Source organism: Melozone crissalis, unplaced genomic scaffold (assembly GCF_028551555.1).
Source record: "Melozone crissalis strain CALT ecotype California unplaced genomic scaffold, PUWL_Pcris_2 ptg000042l_1, whole genome shotgun sequence".
In the NCBI taxonomy this organism is placed as follows: domain Eukaryota; kingdom Metazoa; phylum Chordata; class Aves; order Passeriformes; family Passerellidae; genus Melozone; species Melozone crissalis.
In genome coordinates this window covers 12793103-12809119 of record NW_026535820.1, presented here as the reverse complement: position 1 = coordinate 12809119, position 16017 = coordinate 12793103, and the positions used below count along the sequence as shown (strand labels likewise).

The window sequence follows — 16017 nt, the reverse complement described above, 5'->3', positions numbered from 1 at the left end:
ATTCAGTAAGAATTATCAATATGAAGGTACTTTTCTGCTAAGTGCCAAGATCTTCAGTCTGAGTTAGACTAATAACTGTGTCTTCATTCATTCTTTTAAGTTTTACTGTTACTATTGCCCTGGGAAAATCAGGCCCCATTAGTGGAAGCTCACCCTCTTGAGCATAAGAGAAACAGACTTTGATGGCTCTGTTTGCAATTGTGCTGGTTTTATATTAAATACTCCATGATTCATATTATAATAAGAAGAGTATAAACTCAGAGTAAAATTTCTAGCTGGATGTAATCAACATTAAAAGCTCTGCTGGCTGTGTTTTCACTGCAGATAACTTATGGTTACTTTAATTTGTGTTGCAATCTAGTCCAGAGGTTTCAGATAGCTTTAAGTGACATTTTTATGTAATTTAAATGTTTATTCAAAGGAGACTTGGCAGAGAAAGTCATTCACAGCATTCCCATGGTATTTATTTCAGCTACTTGTGTTCACATAAGAACATAGCCATTCTAACCAGTTCCTCCCTGTGGCAGCAAATGCTAAATTCAGCACACCAGCTCATTCTGCTGCTGGATATGGATAGCATCTCCTAAGTTCAGCACACTACTATATTTCTGGATACAGAGGTGAAAACTGGAAATTTACTGGGAGGGTGGAGAATCTTGTTAGAGGAAAGATCTTGAATAATTGGTAAATGCAGTGACAAATGGTGGGGAGCAGCTGAAAGGAGATGGAACATTATATACTATTTACACTTTAATTGCATCTGAAGCACTGATTTTGATTTTACTCCAAAGCTCAAAGGAAGCTGGGTTCAGGCTTTTCCAAAGATGCTTTTTAATTTCTTCAAACTGCTGTAGAATTAAAGTCCACTTCAAATTTCTGTGCTTGTTTGCTTAGTTTGAGCCAGCAGGTCCATAAGAGAGCTTTAATGAGGAGGTTGGTTTAGCAATTACAAGCACCTTTCTTCTTAATGTATACAGTGTGGAAATTGGTATCAACAACATGCTCTGTACAACAATATGCTCTGTACAGCTCAAGAAAAGCTTTAAAGCACTTGTGCTAGACAAGAAGAAACAAAAAAGTCTGCGATCTTCTCCCAAATACCAAATCATGGTCATTTGCTGTTGACAGCTAACATGATTAAAACCACAAGGCCTGTAATTCTTTTGTTGTAGCTAATATTCAGGGGGTTTCTCTCATTTGAACCATTCAGGGGGTTTCTCTCAATTGTTTTTGCAATTTCCAATGGCTTAGAGTGCAGCAGAACAAGGGAAGATTACTGCAGAATAGGTAATGCCCTTGCAAACCCAGTGATTTGGATATGTTACATCAAAACAAGCAAACTTAGCATTATAGAAACTTTTGTCTGTTCAAGTGAAATAACTCTATACACTGAATTAATGTTTTTTCCCCTTATTTGAATAATTTTGTTCCCCTGCTGCAGTCTGTCATGCTGACTTAAAGTATATAGCTGCCATAGTAATGGGTACAATGTCCTGCTCTTTCTTTATAAATGTTTTCTTTAAGCTATTGAGTTGTTGTGCTTAGGTAGAATAAGATGAAACAGAATGATTTTTTCTTGCATTTTTCTCAGCCCCTCCTTCACAGCTAATGCATTTAGTTCTTCTAAAGAGGTAATAAACTGTAATAAATGGTGTGATGCAACTCATTCTGGTGAACTTGGAATGACTTGGCAATTGTGTGATAGATAGAAAGAATGCACTGGGATATCAGATACCCATAGCCAAGGAGAAATTGAGTCTTAATGCTGAGTCAGAATGGCTGGTGCCTTTTTTGAACTCCACATTAAAGTTAAAGGAAATGGTATTCTAACTAACAAGATATTCTACCTCTAACAAGAGATTAGGCCAGATTTCTAGTCATCAGCTAACTTGGAGCAAACACACCGGATTGCTGCTGTTCTCCATGTTCCTGTCTCTAAGGAGCGTGGTAGACTTCAACTGCTTGCTATCTTTGCGTGTTTTTTTTCAGAACAAGATGAGAAGCCTTATTTCAGCAGAATATTCCACCTGGCTAAAAGAAAGGTTTATATGTTTGATTGTTTAGGAGCTAGGTAGACACTAATGAGGGCATAACATTTGCACCAATATTATTAGGTCTGTATCTTTATAGACACAGCTGAAATGTTTATCTCTAAATTTGGATGGAGAAGCATTACTTAGCATCTTACAAGATATTCCATTTTAGCAGGAATATATCTTTAAAATATCTGTTCCAGTTGGAAATTCTCTGTGGCCAGAACGATCTCTGAAGTATTAGTTGTATTTTGGGGAGTATGTGGAGGATGTAGGAAGATAGGGAAGAACAAGAAGGACAAACGTCAGCTCTTCCAAATGAAGAAGGGTTGAAGGTAGAATCAGGGACAAAGGTGAAAGGGATTATAAAGGAGGCAGCCTAACCTTGGTATCCAAAGATACTGAAATTATAAAAGAGTTATTGAGCATCTGGAGGATAATAAACAAGATATAACCACCATAGATTTGTCATGAACAGATTATATCAACCAAACTAATTTATTTCATTGACAGGATGACTGATCCAGTGGGTTAAAAAAGAGGCAGCACATACAATACAGGTTGACCTTAAAAGGGCTTTATACATAGTCCCAGGTGACACAGAAGTATCCAAAGGAAATACAAACATAGGGAAATTAGTAAGGGAGCAACATTGAAAATGAATAATGAGGTTTTCAGAAGTTTGCTGTCACTTTAGGAGAAGGACATCTGCTGGGATTCTTGAAAGCTATCCTAAATTAGACACTGCACTATCTTTCATAGTGATTTAATGGAAGCAATAGAATGAATACATCCAATTTTTAGGTGGTACAAAGGTTGAAATAGTTGTGGAAAGGAGTGCTTGGAGAGCAGTTTCTAAATAAAAGAAAAGTAGCTCAGTAGCAATGGTAGTAATTGATGTCCAAATGATCTGAAATCAATTACAGGAAATTCAGTAATTATAAGTGAAAATTACTGTAGCAAGGAAGCAAATAGTCAGATAAAAGATGGGAGCATAATTGGATGGATAGAAATATTTTAAAAGAGGACCTAGCAGTTGCAGTGAACCACAAACTAATTGAAGTCAGCAATACAATTGTTAGATTGCATTTGACCCTGGAACATCATGTGGAAAGCCATTAAAACTCATTCTCCAGAGAAGGAGACATCTGCCTAGAGGTTTGCTTGCAGTTTAGGGCAGCAGCAGGGGGGTGGATATGCTAACCAGAATGTCTGGAGTCCAGAAGAGACACCCAAACATCAGAAAAACAGAGCAAATGTAACTCATGAGCAAAGGTTGGAAGATTAACGTTTGCTTAATCAACTAAAAAGGAAGGGGCCATGGTAACAGTTGCTCAGTGAGTAATCCTTGCTCCCTTGTCTCTGCACACTGACTGTGTGGCCTCTGGAGCATGGGAGAGGGGAACTTGTGGTTGGTGGAGAGCACACTGATAGAAAGCAAGGCCCAAAATCTGCCCTGGGGCCTTCGGTCTCCCACTGTGGCGGCGTACTTATCTGTACTTTTAGAAGTGAAAGGTGCATTTGTGGCTGAAGTGGCACACCCTGTACCCCATGAATGCATTTTCCTTCTGTAACTGGGAAGAAGACCTGTGGAAAACACATCCTTCTAGATGGCATGGCACATGTTAATCTGCATGGATTCTGCCCCAGTGGAAGTGCAATACACATAAGTACCATGCTGGTGGGCAGAGAAATGTGAAACAAGCATTTTCTTCTTGCTGTGCACTACAGCATTTCATTCAGCTATCTTACAAATTTATTGTAAATCAATAGGCTTGAGTTCTTAGAACAACCTTTGGTGCCATCCTCTTCAGACCCCTACTGCCAACCTTGCCCTCTCAAAAGGAGGGGAATTACACAAATCTCACCTCATTGAATTCCTTCTTTGTCCCAGTATTGAAGGTTTTGGAGATTTGCACCACATTGGTGCAACATTACCTGCCTACATACACGCACACACATAGACCCATACACCCCTGGATGCACAAGTGCATCCATGCTTTCACACCCATGAGGTGCCAAGTAAAAAAAAAGATGATTAATTTTTAAAAAGAAGAAAGTAAAATATAATTTTGTTTTGCTTTGTTGTTTCTTAAAAACAAAAAAATGCTGCAGCATGAAAAAAAAAGAACTTTCTCAATGTTTCTCATTTTTAGGCAGTGGTAGCTTGTTAACGTGGATATTTAAGTGTTGTGAAAGAGGCAGTTACTGCAATCCATTAAATACTGTAATTAGGAAAAACGTGTGTTTGGTGACCTATATATTATTTTAAATCAACAGAATAACAGTACTTCTGAAAATTAAACTGCTGTATCCCATCACTGCATCCAAATAAATGCCTTTCCATAGATTATAGAAACCATCTTACAGTTAATGTGGAGAAAAGCAATTTAGCTGTTATGGTAAAGCTTTCCCAGCTCAAAAGCAGCATTTGAGACCATGTTTATCTCAGACTCTATCTGGAAAATACAAGCCTCTCCATTTGTCAGAGAAGCATATTTTGTTTGTCTTTTCTGTAGTGGAGGCTTTAATAGTTTGCTTTTGGAGAACAGGAGGGGAAACTTGTAATTCCTGATTTTGCATTTCCTGATGTTTTCTAGAATTGCTTTAAAGCTTCTATTATTTTTATTCAGTCCAGGGCACTCAAATGAGCTTCTCCAAACTCTGTTCTATAATGACTTTCAGACATCACTGTTTGCCCTCTTCTTAGTTTTCTTGTCTTATTAACTAGCTCTCCTTCCAAGAATACTGAAGTAGAGCAGAGCAAACTGCTGGCTAGGGCTGCTCCAGCTTTCTTGAAAGGCAAAGGGTAAGTTAAAAAGAGAGTATGTTCTTAAATTGCACTAACACAGCTAAACCAAAATATTTCCTCTATTCCTCCCATTTTTAATGTATTCTATATACATTTTTCCTGAGAAAATTGTGATAAGCAATTAACCCAGTGAGCTAAGTAAAGCATGTTTAAATATATGTATGTACACCTGGGCTCATAAGGTCTTAATCAAACACTTCCAAGCAAATCCAGCTTGTGAATTCAGTGTGTCAGTCATGTATGTTACATATCTATATTAATGGTTTTGTACAATATTAAACCAAATAATGCTGACCTCACGATTTGCTGAATTTTTTAGTAAATGCTATTGTACAGCTCCAGAGCTTCAGTCCCTGGCCTGATCTGGCATCTCACTGATTTCTGAGGCTGGCTCTGTCATCAAGTGGGATGCAACTATCTTAAATCACTAAATACTAACCATATAAATTACAATAATAACAAAATAATTTCTGCACTTGGTGTGTTGTTTCATTTTGAATTTTTTTTCCTAAGACCACTGAAGTATTCATTGCTAGATTCCCATTTCACAATCTCGCTCCTGCTCTCTCTGTGTGTCTGTCTGTCTGGCTGACACCCTGCCCCTGTTGCAGGTTGCAGTACAGCCTGGATGTTGCAGACAGGCTGGCTGATGAACACGTGCTCATCGGGGTCTATGTCAACATGCTGCAGAGCAGCCCCGCACGGTTAGTGCAGCTTGGGCACCCTGGGGCACCCAGCAAAGGCACCTTGCTCAGCCAGAGGCTCTCCCTGTTCCCTCCCTGCCTGATGAGCTGGAGCAGCTCTTCATGAGCACTAACCTGAAGTGAATGTGTGTGAATATGGGGAATGTCCTCCCAAAGCTGGTGGATTGTGGCACTGGCTGCTATTCTCTCTACTGAGGCTCGCAAGGTGTTGCCAAGTGTTGCAAATAATTGCTGAGTTAAGAATGGCTATGCAGGTTGCTTGGGATACTGAGCTCTAGGCAGTGCAGGACTTGGTGGTAGTGCAGAAATATTCACACAAAAATAACTAAACAAGCCCATGTTTTCAAGGTATTCATTTTTGTGATCATATATAATTTGTAGCTTCACCTTCCTTGAAAGTTAGAAACTATAACAGTACATAAATAATTAAATCACAGTAATAATCTTCTTACTAACCTAGTGAGAGAAATTAATTTTGATTCTTACATCTATCAGTCATTGCTTTTAAATCTGCCTGATTTCTACATTATTTGAATCTTGTATACAAATTTTCCCTTCTTTCATTTAGACGCAGGGGTTTTAAATGGGTGTCTTGAACATTATTAATTGTTAGAGCTTTGTCTCCTAAACCCATCAGCTGTCCTGGCACTTGAAATGCTGGCATTGCAGGCCACCATACCAGGGAAGGGAAATGCTGCCTCAGCTCTCCAGTGCAACAGAATTCCATAGACTTTGCAGACCTGTACCAGCAGAGTGGTGAGCAGTATATGGCCCTAGAAAATGTGGTGCTGAACAGAAAACTGTGCAATGTTTCTATCAAAATTATGATCAGGAGGTTGATTTTGCTCATAGCAAACCCTTCAGTTTCCTGTGCTGCCGCTCCAGAATATTTCCTGGGTTAGAAGAAAGTCTCCATTTACTCCAGTATGTAGGAGGCAATAAGCAACTTCATGGTTCTCTGCAGTCTTTAAAATTTCACTTCTGCATGTACCCTCTGTTGAAAATGGGAGTAATTTGTCATGCCCAGTGGATAAAGAAGTCTGCCTCCATTGTCCTGGATCTGCTTCTCTACTCTATAGCCCACTGGAATGTGCCAGTGGTGGAGGGTTGAAAAGGCAAACTAGGTTTTAGTGAGGAAAATGAAAATCATTTATCCTAAACAAAAACATTTTCAAGAGGAATTTCATTCCTGAAGAAGCACTTCCAGAAATCAGGCTTTTGGAGGAATATTGACATGTGGCTGTGAAAGCAGGCTCTTGGGGGCATGTGTGTGACCAGGCATTGCCCACCCATGGCTGAGGGTAGGAATATGCTGCCACTCAGTCTGGTGTGACAGGGAGAAGGAAATGTGGCCCTGGCTACCACGAGTGACTCACTTGATATGATTGTTCAGGAGGGGAGTGAAGAATGGACAGGGTGGTGCTAGGCTGGTTTGCCAGGCAAAGCATTTTAGAGTTCATTTAGCTTCAGTGAAGGCTACCAGTTCCTCCTGAGACCTCATTATGGGTCCCTCCCCTCATCTGTACTGTTTTCATCTTCCAAATTTTATTCTTTATATTCCAACCTGTTCCCTCAAGGCTTTGAGCCAACCTCACCAACTCATAGCACCTTTGTTTCCAAATATACATATACAAATCATATGCCATGATATTGAACATTTATTTGGTTTTGAGAAATGAATGGGGGAGTGACTGACAACAACCTTAATTGTTTAAACAACTGATGCAAAGCATAGTACATAACATCTGATTACTGGCATTAAATCACTGCAGTCACAGCTTCCTCAATGAGAAACAATCTCAGTTATTTGTATAATTAGATTTTGACAGAAACATAACCTAGAGGGGCAGTAGTCTTAGTCAAGCATGAGACCATAAACTGCACTGCCATTTTCTGCTTTGTTGGACCGAGACTGCTAGTAGAGAAATAGAATGGTTACATTTTGATAAAAACAAGAACAAAATCTTGCCATCCAAGAGCTCCTGTGTGAAGCCAGTTTCCAGAGGAGTAGGTGAGACCTCTGCAGAAAGCTCAGCTGCTGCATCTCAAAGTCTGGGGTGGCATCTTCAGGCAAAGCTGACCTTCTCCTGCCCATGCCCCACAGTGGCTGGATGCACTTTGCTCAAAACCCACACACTTGTGCCAGGATGGTGCTGAGTTCAAGTTATTCCACCCTGCACCTTAAGGAGGTTTGGTAACCTGAATAAAGCATGCAGTTAACCAAAATGAGGTGGCTTCTGATTTAGGGGAGGCTGCAGCTGGCCAGCTCTGCTGTTCAATCTGCCTGCAAAATGCTACCTGCACCTACCCAGACATCAGATAACTCAAGTGCTTCTGGCAGCCAAAGCTGAAAAGTGGAATGATTATAGCTGGACCTTTATCTGCAAGAAAAACCTGCAGAGATACTTCATGAGCATAATACATAAAATTATCTGAAGAGCTGTATAGTAACATTTAAAAACAAAACAAGATTTGAGGTTTTTTAGATACTAAGGCTAATTTATAGCTTAATCATTTAATCATCAGTCTAGTATAACCCACTATAACTTTGTTTTTGTTTGAAGTGCAGCTAGTATTTATATTTTGGACTTTATAGGATATTTTTAATTAACTTAATGAATTTTCACTGTGTATCTTTATTTTTTATCTCCAGTTACTTGATACTGCAAGTAAAAGTACAAGTTTTCCTTTCCTTCTACCACAGGCTAATAAGCTATTTGAGGGTTTCTTAGAAGCCAGTACTCCAGAGCAAATTAATAAACAATAGGAAGAAGTAATTCATTATTTATAGTAACTACATGGGTAGAAAAATTAGCCCTTAGCCAGATGTTTTGAATAGTTTAATTGCAAAGCCTTTTTTAGTATTTAAAACCAATATTTGACACTTACTTTAGTTTATCTTATCTTTAGTGTCTGATTCTTAAAAAGAATTTTTAATTGCAAATAGTTTCCATTTTTATAAGATAGAGACTTTGCCTAGCTTTGAATAATAATTCCATATATTTCAGTCTTTTTCTTTTCAGGTACAGAAAAAATAAGATAAATTGAAAGAGGTTATTTTGGTTTCATAGAGACCTGTTTTCTAGGGTATATTTTAAAATGTGTATTAAGGGGCTGTGCAGAACTCTAGGTGGGAATGCTGGTTTCATCTTCCTTTGAAAGAGAAAAAACATTGAGGGACCTGTTGCTACAGAGGAAATGTGTAGACATTTAGCTCCCTTGAACAGAGTTAGTTTTTGTGATTATTCCCACATAGCTGAGTGTTACAATATTTCGGTGGTAAAATCTCAGTGATTCTAAAGTAAATGGCAAATTATCACTAGTAGAGGACTCAGATGATTCGTCTTGGTTTAAAGTGTCTTAAAACCAAGCCAGTTTTGAAAGTGTGGCAGTTAAACAGTCCTCAGAGAACATTTGGTGTGTTGCTATTACGCCTTTTTTTTTTTTTTTTTTTTAACAGCCCTAAGGCCTAGAAACCGACCCTTTAATTTGTCCACATTTTCCATAGCAAATAATTTATTAAGGAAGGGTTTGTAGAATAAGAGCATGTCATGAAAACCGCACTGACACTTGTCTTGCAAAAATTTCACCAGAGACTTTTCTAACCAGTGGTGACAGAGTTGTAAAACCAGCAGGGAACATCCACATCAGCTGTTGCCAGCTGCCTACTGCAGAACAGGCTGGTCTGACACATCTGAAGCCTGAGAAATAGCAGAGATCCTCCAGAGTCACTCCTTTGCCCATAGGTTATCATGTTCTTCATCCTTTGCCTGCAGTTTTGAGATCCCTTTTTTTAGTGGAGCTGCCTTAGACCACAGAAGTCCCCTTGTGCAGGTGCTAATATTGGATATTCACTCTACATCTGAATGGTGATAGGTGCCAGACCAACTCTTGCTAATAATTGTAAGGTTTTTAAAGAAATGGTCACTAATGGAGAAGCAGGGATTTTTAGAAAAGAAGGATTAGGATATTTGTATGCAAAAGGTCCAGCTTCTCTCAAAAGGATGCCTGAGTCATTGCCCTGGGGTCCCAAATTCTGCACACACATTCATAATATTTTAAACCTTTTTTGTACAGTTGTCTTGTTGTATCACTGTGTGGTTTTCTGTGAAGTTGGTGAAGTAAAACAGAACTGAATTATGGTAAATCTGAGAATTCTGAGACATAAAATTCTTGGCAGTCAAGGCTAATGCTGCTGTGCAAACTTCTGTGCTTGATGGTCACATAGAATAGGTATATTCCAGAAGTCCATTTATCTCAGACATTGAAATTTAATTTTCAAGGCTTTGGGGTTAGTGATATGCAGCACTCATACAGTAAATTTGATGCATTGCTACATCTGCTTTATGACATCCACCCACACATAAATATATATCAAAGACATGAAGTACAAGTAAGACTCAAAAAGTTACAGTGACTTGGTTCATTCAGTAAAGCAGTTGGCTTAGATATTAGCTCACATCTCAGAACTATGGTGCAGATTGGGTTATGCCAACAAGTGGAGCCATAATCCATTTTTCCAAGATGGATATGGCTGCACATTGCCATAAAAAGGAGAATTGATGCTGAATGCTTGCTGTCTTCACAACCATCTGTTAGGATGCAATGTTTTGGTCATTATGGTAAAATGAAAAATTAATTAAACTGTCATAAAAAGTAACCCCTGTTACCCAGTTCACATAATTTTATGTGTCTGCAAGAGTTGCTCACCCCTTTCTTTCTCTGGGTGACATACTAGTACAGTAAGCATAAGTATGTAAGATGTAGAACTGTGTAAATTTAGAAAAATGCCTTTAGCTTTGGTCTTTCCCAAAGGTATATCAGTTACCCCACCAGAATCTCAGTAAGCATAAAATTAGGCTGTGTATGTAACAAAATAAACATAACCAAAACCAGAAAGTCAGTGTTCATCTACCACCAGAGGTCTTACATGCAGTCTGCAGCACAAGTTTTATTTACACAGAACCTCTCTGTGTCTCACTTTTCAGAGCTTTAGTGTTTTTCTAAACTTCATGTTTGTGGTCTCAGAGGTTATTATGAGAATGAGAAAAAGATGATGTTTGTCTCTTTTCTCTTGCATCACTAAGCTGTAGCAAATCCCCAGGACACCCAGCTTTAGTTTCATGATCAGTGAATATCAACCACTGCTCATCTTTCAAACATAACTTGTAAATCCCATGGGATTTAATCAGGCCAAACAACACATGTGCACTGTAGTTCCCTGAAGGACATGGGGATATGAACTCACTGAGAAGTTTTAGAGAAATATTCCTTTTAAATATATCAGTTCTTCAAAAGCAGAGCTTTTGGTACAAGTGTGATTTTCCTTTGGAAAGCTTTTCAAGTTCAAGGTACAATTTCTGGGAAAAAAAATCAGAATAAAATCCCATGCCCAGACTCTTTTGAAGTTCGCTTGCCAGCAACCAGTTACATGCCCAGAAGAGCCCGTGGGCAGGGAGATTTGTTCCTGTTTCCCTTCAGCCAAAAACCATTATACAGTAGCCAAAGGATAAGAAAAGAGGCCAGACTTGCCTCTGTCTGGGAAAGTCCACAGGCAGCCTTGTATTCCACATGGCAATTCCACATTCTTCTCACCTCTTCTCAGGAACTTCTTTTTCTCTCTTATGTATACTAGAAGTAATGCAGTATAGGATTCTAAAGCCCAGGATTATCCAGGGTCAACTAAGTCCTTTTCAGATTTCTGAAAAGGATTTCTGGTTTCATTAGTTTTGACATTTGTCTGCAAACTTCTTAACGTTTAGAAATAGTGAAGGTTCTCACTATATTACCTTTTTCCTGCTCGTCTGACTAAATAATAGCTTCCTTTTAAAATAAGGACATTTGGAAAAGCATTAACGTGAGAGAAATATTTGCATTTTATATTCCTGGGGGAGAAAAGATAATAAGGTGCAATATTTTAAAGGAACTCAGCATAATTACTGTTTAGTTTTTATACTTGTTAATCACAGTCACCTGACACTCTGAAGTCTTGCTCCCAAATAGCAAGAAACCAAAAATAAAAGAGAAAGCCTGATTATGAATTCCTAGGTCAGTGATCTATGAGACCTTGGTAAGTGACCTGCAAAACTGTCCTAAACACTGTTTTCTGGGGCAAATATGACAAAGCTTCTAAAGTTTTTCTCAACAAACACCAAGGCTCCTGCTAATCCACTGACCAAAAAGTAGTCTTCCAGCTGATATGACAATGTTGGCATTGTATCACAAAGGTTCCATATTGTTGTGTCTTTATTGCAAGAGTTTCACATCTCCTTGATGTTTCTCATGGACAGCTCCTCTAAGCACTGGCTCTTCCTTCTTCTCACAGTAGCCAACTGACTCCAATTCCCTCTCAACCAACCAAGCCACTCTTTTATAGCACTCTTCTTCTCATTTGCTACAGCTGTGGCCTGTTAAAGTCAGGCCTGTTCCTAATTGCTAATAATTGGCTCAGCTGCAACTCCTTAGGCATGAGATTACTTTCTATACTACCTTTATTTTCTTATATTCTATCACCCTACACAACAAAGCTGAGTGTCAAAATAAATGTGGACTGATGGTCCTAACCACCCCCTGACCTTTTTTTGGGCAGAGCAGCATCCTGTACAACCTTTACTGTGGGCTGCAGGGCGCTGCTATTTTCTCCCTATGGGGAGGTGGTGCCCAGCCCCTTAGAGCTGATCTTTCCAGGGAAATTCTCTGCCCTTTGCTCCATTAACATCAGCTGTTCCTAATTCGGTGACGGTTTGCTCCTTTGCTCTGACTGACGTGTTGGGGTGTGTGGTGGTGGCTGGCTGAGGTAGAGGGTGTTTTTGCCTGGGGTATGAGGTGGTGGCTGGCTGAGGCAGAGGGTGGTTTTGCTGTGTATTAACCTCTCTCCCCATTTCCCCTCTCCCTGGGCAGCGTCCTTGACAGTGCGAGTCGGCTGGATGAAGAGCACAAGCTGATCGCCAGGTACGCAGCAAGGCTGGCAGCAGAAACTTCTTCATCAGTAAGTGTTTTAATTAAAAGAAGGTACTTTCCTTCTGTTGTGTTCCAGGGGCTTGGCAAGATCAGGGAAATTATATCTGACAGTCTAATGATTAATGGATTATTTTTCCCTGTTCTTTTCATCAGAGGCTGTTATGCTTTAATAATAACACTTTTATGCAGTCTATTGAATCCAAAGAATCCACATACTAATGCATATAATCTATATACTAATGCAGTGGCATTTAAATAATTGCATCAAAGGGAGTCTGACATCTTGAACTCAGGAAAGACTATAAAATATTGTCTGCACTAGCTTTGGTTAAAGGTTAATGATTTACTGCTTTGGGAAAATGTGGTGGTGAATCCATTTTACTCTCTAGCTTGAATATCACAGCCACTAGGGCCTTAAGTACTAAGGATATTAAAGAATGTTCTTCAGCAGGATGACTGTAATGACCCCCTGCATTAGCCCTGGCTCCCATTTTCATTTCAGAGCAATGATTATTCTGCTCTCTATGTCCAAAGATAGAAGGTGATGACAGGCTAAAACCTCACTAACTGCATTCAGGAACAAGAGAGAATGAAGCAGGAACCTTATCAAAGTATATAAAATCTTAAATGGTACATAAAAGGTCAGCCTAGCTACTTTTTTTTCGATCTCAGACCATTTGATAGAACAAGGGGCCATGAATGATGGTTAAGTGAAAAGCAGCAGGTCTGGAGCACCCAGAAACATTTTCACACTGAGATTTTCACACTGTGGGATCAATTGAAAGGGTGAAATTGGGCACCACACATCTTGTAAAGACACTGAGTCACATTCAGACCACATGAAGACAGTCTGCCGCCCTGTGCAGATGCTGTCACGGAGATTTCACACTACCTGCAGCTGCCTGGGAGGAGAGGGATGCCTCTGTTCTGCCAGTCCAGCCCAAATCAATCCTTTCCAGACATGTGACACAGTGTTTCAAATTTAAGGTAACCTGTAGATAACAGTCTTATTCCTGAAAGACAGTAATTCTTTATGGGAACATGATTCCCCAGTAATAATGTCTCTGGTTAAGAATCAGTTGACATCAGTTCCATATAACATGTGTCCTTGATGTAGGGGAAAACAGTATAAACAGAGCTCACTTGAAGGAAAATCCTGAATTTCTCATTGCCATCCGTCTTTGCTCTTTGAACAAAAAAGACAGAAGGAAGAGGGGAGGTTTTTATAAAGAGAAATCTTTCCAAGCAAAAGACTGATGCCCAGTAGGGGCAGTGGAAATTTTTAAAGCTTTGGTGATAGTCATTCTGGATTTTAAGGAACTAAATATATTGGTAACAGTGGGCATTCAGGATAAAGATCCTGCTTCCTCCCGTATGAGTGATGGCATCCACCAGCGTGTATCAGTTCTTTATGCGCTGTTCTGCTTCCCTGTGGTTGATGTGTTAATGGGAAACCGTGTCCATAGCAGAAAAGATAGTATGTGGTTATGGGGGAAACATACTGTCCTTTTCCCACAGACAGTCCTAACTTTTGTTAGGCTATTGAAATGTATCTTCATCCTTTTTGAGGGTTCACCTCCTGGCAGAGGGGATGCCTGGCATCACATAAAATAACACTCCAGAGTTACACTTCACAGGCCTTTTTGTGGTGAGGAGCCCTCATATCACAGCAGTAACTCAGCAGAGTATTTTTAAATACCTGATTCTTTCAGGTTGGAGTTAGAAATAAATGGGTATCTTTCATAGTTGTGAAACTTTTAAATGTCCTGCTCTGTGTTGTCATTGTTACAATACTGAAATACAAGAGTGTGAACAAGGAAAACAGTGATTGATAATTGCTGATGAACATGCAAAAAGGGCATAGTCCAATAAAGCTGTAGTGAGCATTGCCTAGTTTGGTGAGGGACAAATTCTCATATAATTTTATTGGTGGAAAAAAAGATTTTGCTGTACATGAAGGACTGTGGAAAGAGATTTCCAAAAGTATCATGAGAGCAGATTGGAAAGCTTGGCCAAATGGGCCACACAGACTGAAAACTGAGCACTGCTTTCAAACTGAAAGTAAAACCGAGCTTTCAAGAGCGCGAAGCATCGCTGCACTGGAAACACATCCCATCCTTTCTGGAGGCAGACACTGCTTTTTGCTCCAGTGTGCTCCTCTTGTCTGTAGCATCAGTATCAAGAGCCACATTACAGCAACTGCGTGCAGCAGTGTCATTGCCTTTTATGATTGGCTCAGAGGAAGCTGCGTGAAGAAGCAGTGACTGACAGGATGGTAAACACTGAGTCTTATTTACTCTAGCACTTACTCTGCTTTTACTAGCAATGGTTCCATACTGGTAAGAGCACAACATGAATGTTCTTTTTTTAGTCTAGGCAAGCTTGGTACTGCACTTTCTGTAAGCCAATGTCACAGAACAGATCTGTGTTGAACTCGTGGTGCTTGCTGGCTATTCCTCTTTCAATGCAGCCTTCTCTGTTTTACAACAGCAGCCGAGTCAGCAGAGAGGGGCATCAGATATCTCCTTCACCATTGATGCAAACAAGCAACAAAGGCAGCTGATTGCAGAGCTCGAAAATAAAAACCGGTAAGGGTCCACTAAGTTCCTGGTTTTCTTCAGCTCCATATGTTACATATGTGTTTGTTTCTTAGCATTTTTACCACCTGTACAATGTGCTTATACAGGCACATATATTTCCCCCTACAACAAAAAAAGAGCACAAAAAGGCCCATACAATAGGATAAAGGCTCTGAAATCCATAGCCACCCCATGTTTTCAGAAGTGTAATGTCCAATGACATGATATAATCATGGATGCTTTACTGTTTGCAGCTGCTGTTTGTTAAGAGTTTAAAAAAAAGTCTGTCCTGTTTCAAAACCGGATTAACTTCCAGTTGGATTCTCAGTAGCACTATAACATGAGATGATAAAAGGATCAGTCACGCTTGTAATGTTATGCTCCCCTGCCTTTATTCGGGAAAAAGATGATTAAAGCTCTTCAGAGCACAGTCTGCATGGGAGAGGTTAGCAGGAAGATTAGCAGCAAGTTAGGCTGCTGATCAAATGAGACAGGAGGTGCGGATGTGACCGAGAATGAGAGAGAGTGTCCAGGAGAAATAGGCCAGCCGGCCCAAAAAAGGAGTGATGCCTGTTTGTTAACAGCAGAGAACCTGGCCCTGGGTACCAGACTGCCTGATGTCATGAAATGTATGGCAGCAGAGCCCTGCTTTTAGTGCTGGACCATAAAACAGAGGCTAGCCCAGACCAGATGGTTTCCTATTCCAAACTCTACACTGCCTTCTGTCACCGTGTAATGAGCACCACCAGCTCCAGTCTTGATTTGCCTTTCATACTTCGAGGCTGCCTCCTGACCGTCTGCTTCCAGCACATTGTGAAGAAGAGACAAAATTCACAAAGGTTTCAACCTTCTGCTGTGAAGCTTTGTATTAGCCTTTTGACAGCACTCCAGGGCTCACAAGCCAGTCGTAACAAGTCTTGTTAAAGTGC

At 39.9% G+C, this 16017-nt stretch overlaps 1 protein-coding gene across 12 annotated transcripts in view; it reads left to right on the top strand.

The window, feature by feature from the left end:
- The window catches only part of DTNA (dystrobrevin alpha), a 224012-nt gene that overhangs the window by 181101 nt on the left and 26894 nt on the right, over window positions 1-16017 (top strand). For 8 of the 12 annotated variants that reach the window (XM_054285381.1, XM_054285382.1, XM_054285384.1 and 5 more), the window contains 2 exons: window positions 12450-12537; window positions 15000-15097. In XM_054285381.1, coding sequence (XP_054141356.1) covers window positions 12450-12537; window positions 15000-15097 — 186 coding nt within the window. Of the gene's footprint in view, window positions 1-4764; window positions 5011-5456; window positions 5550-12449; window positions 12538-14999; window positions 15098-16017 lie in introns of those variants that run through there. The other 4 variants (XM_054285380.1, XM_054285387.1, XM_054285391.1 and 1 more) reach the window with 3 other exon arrangements.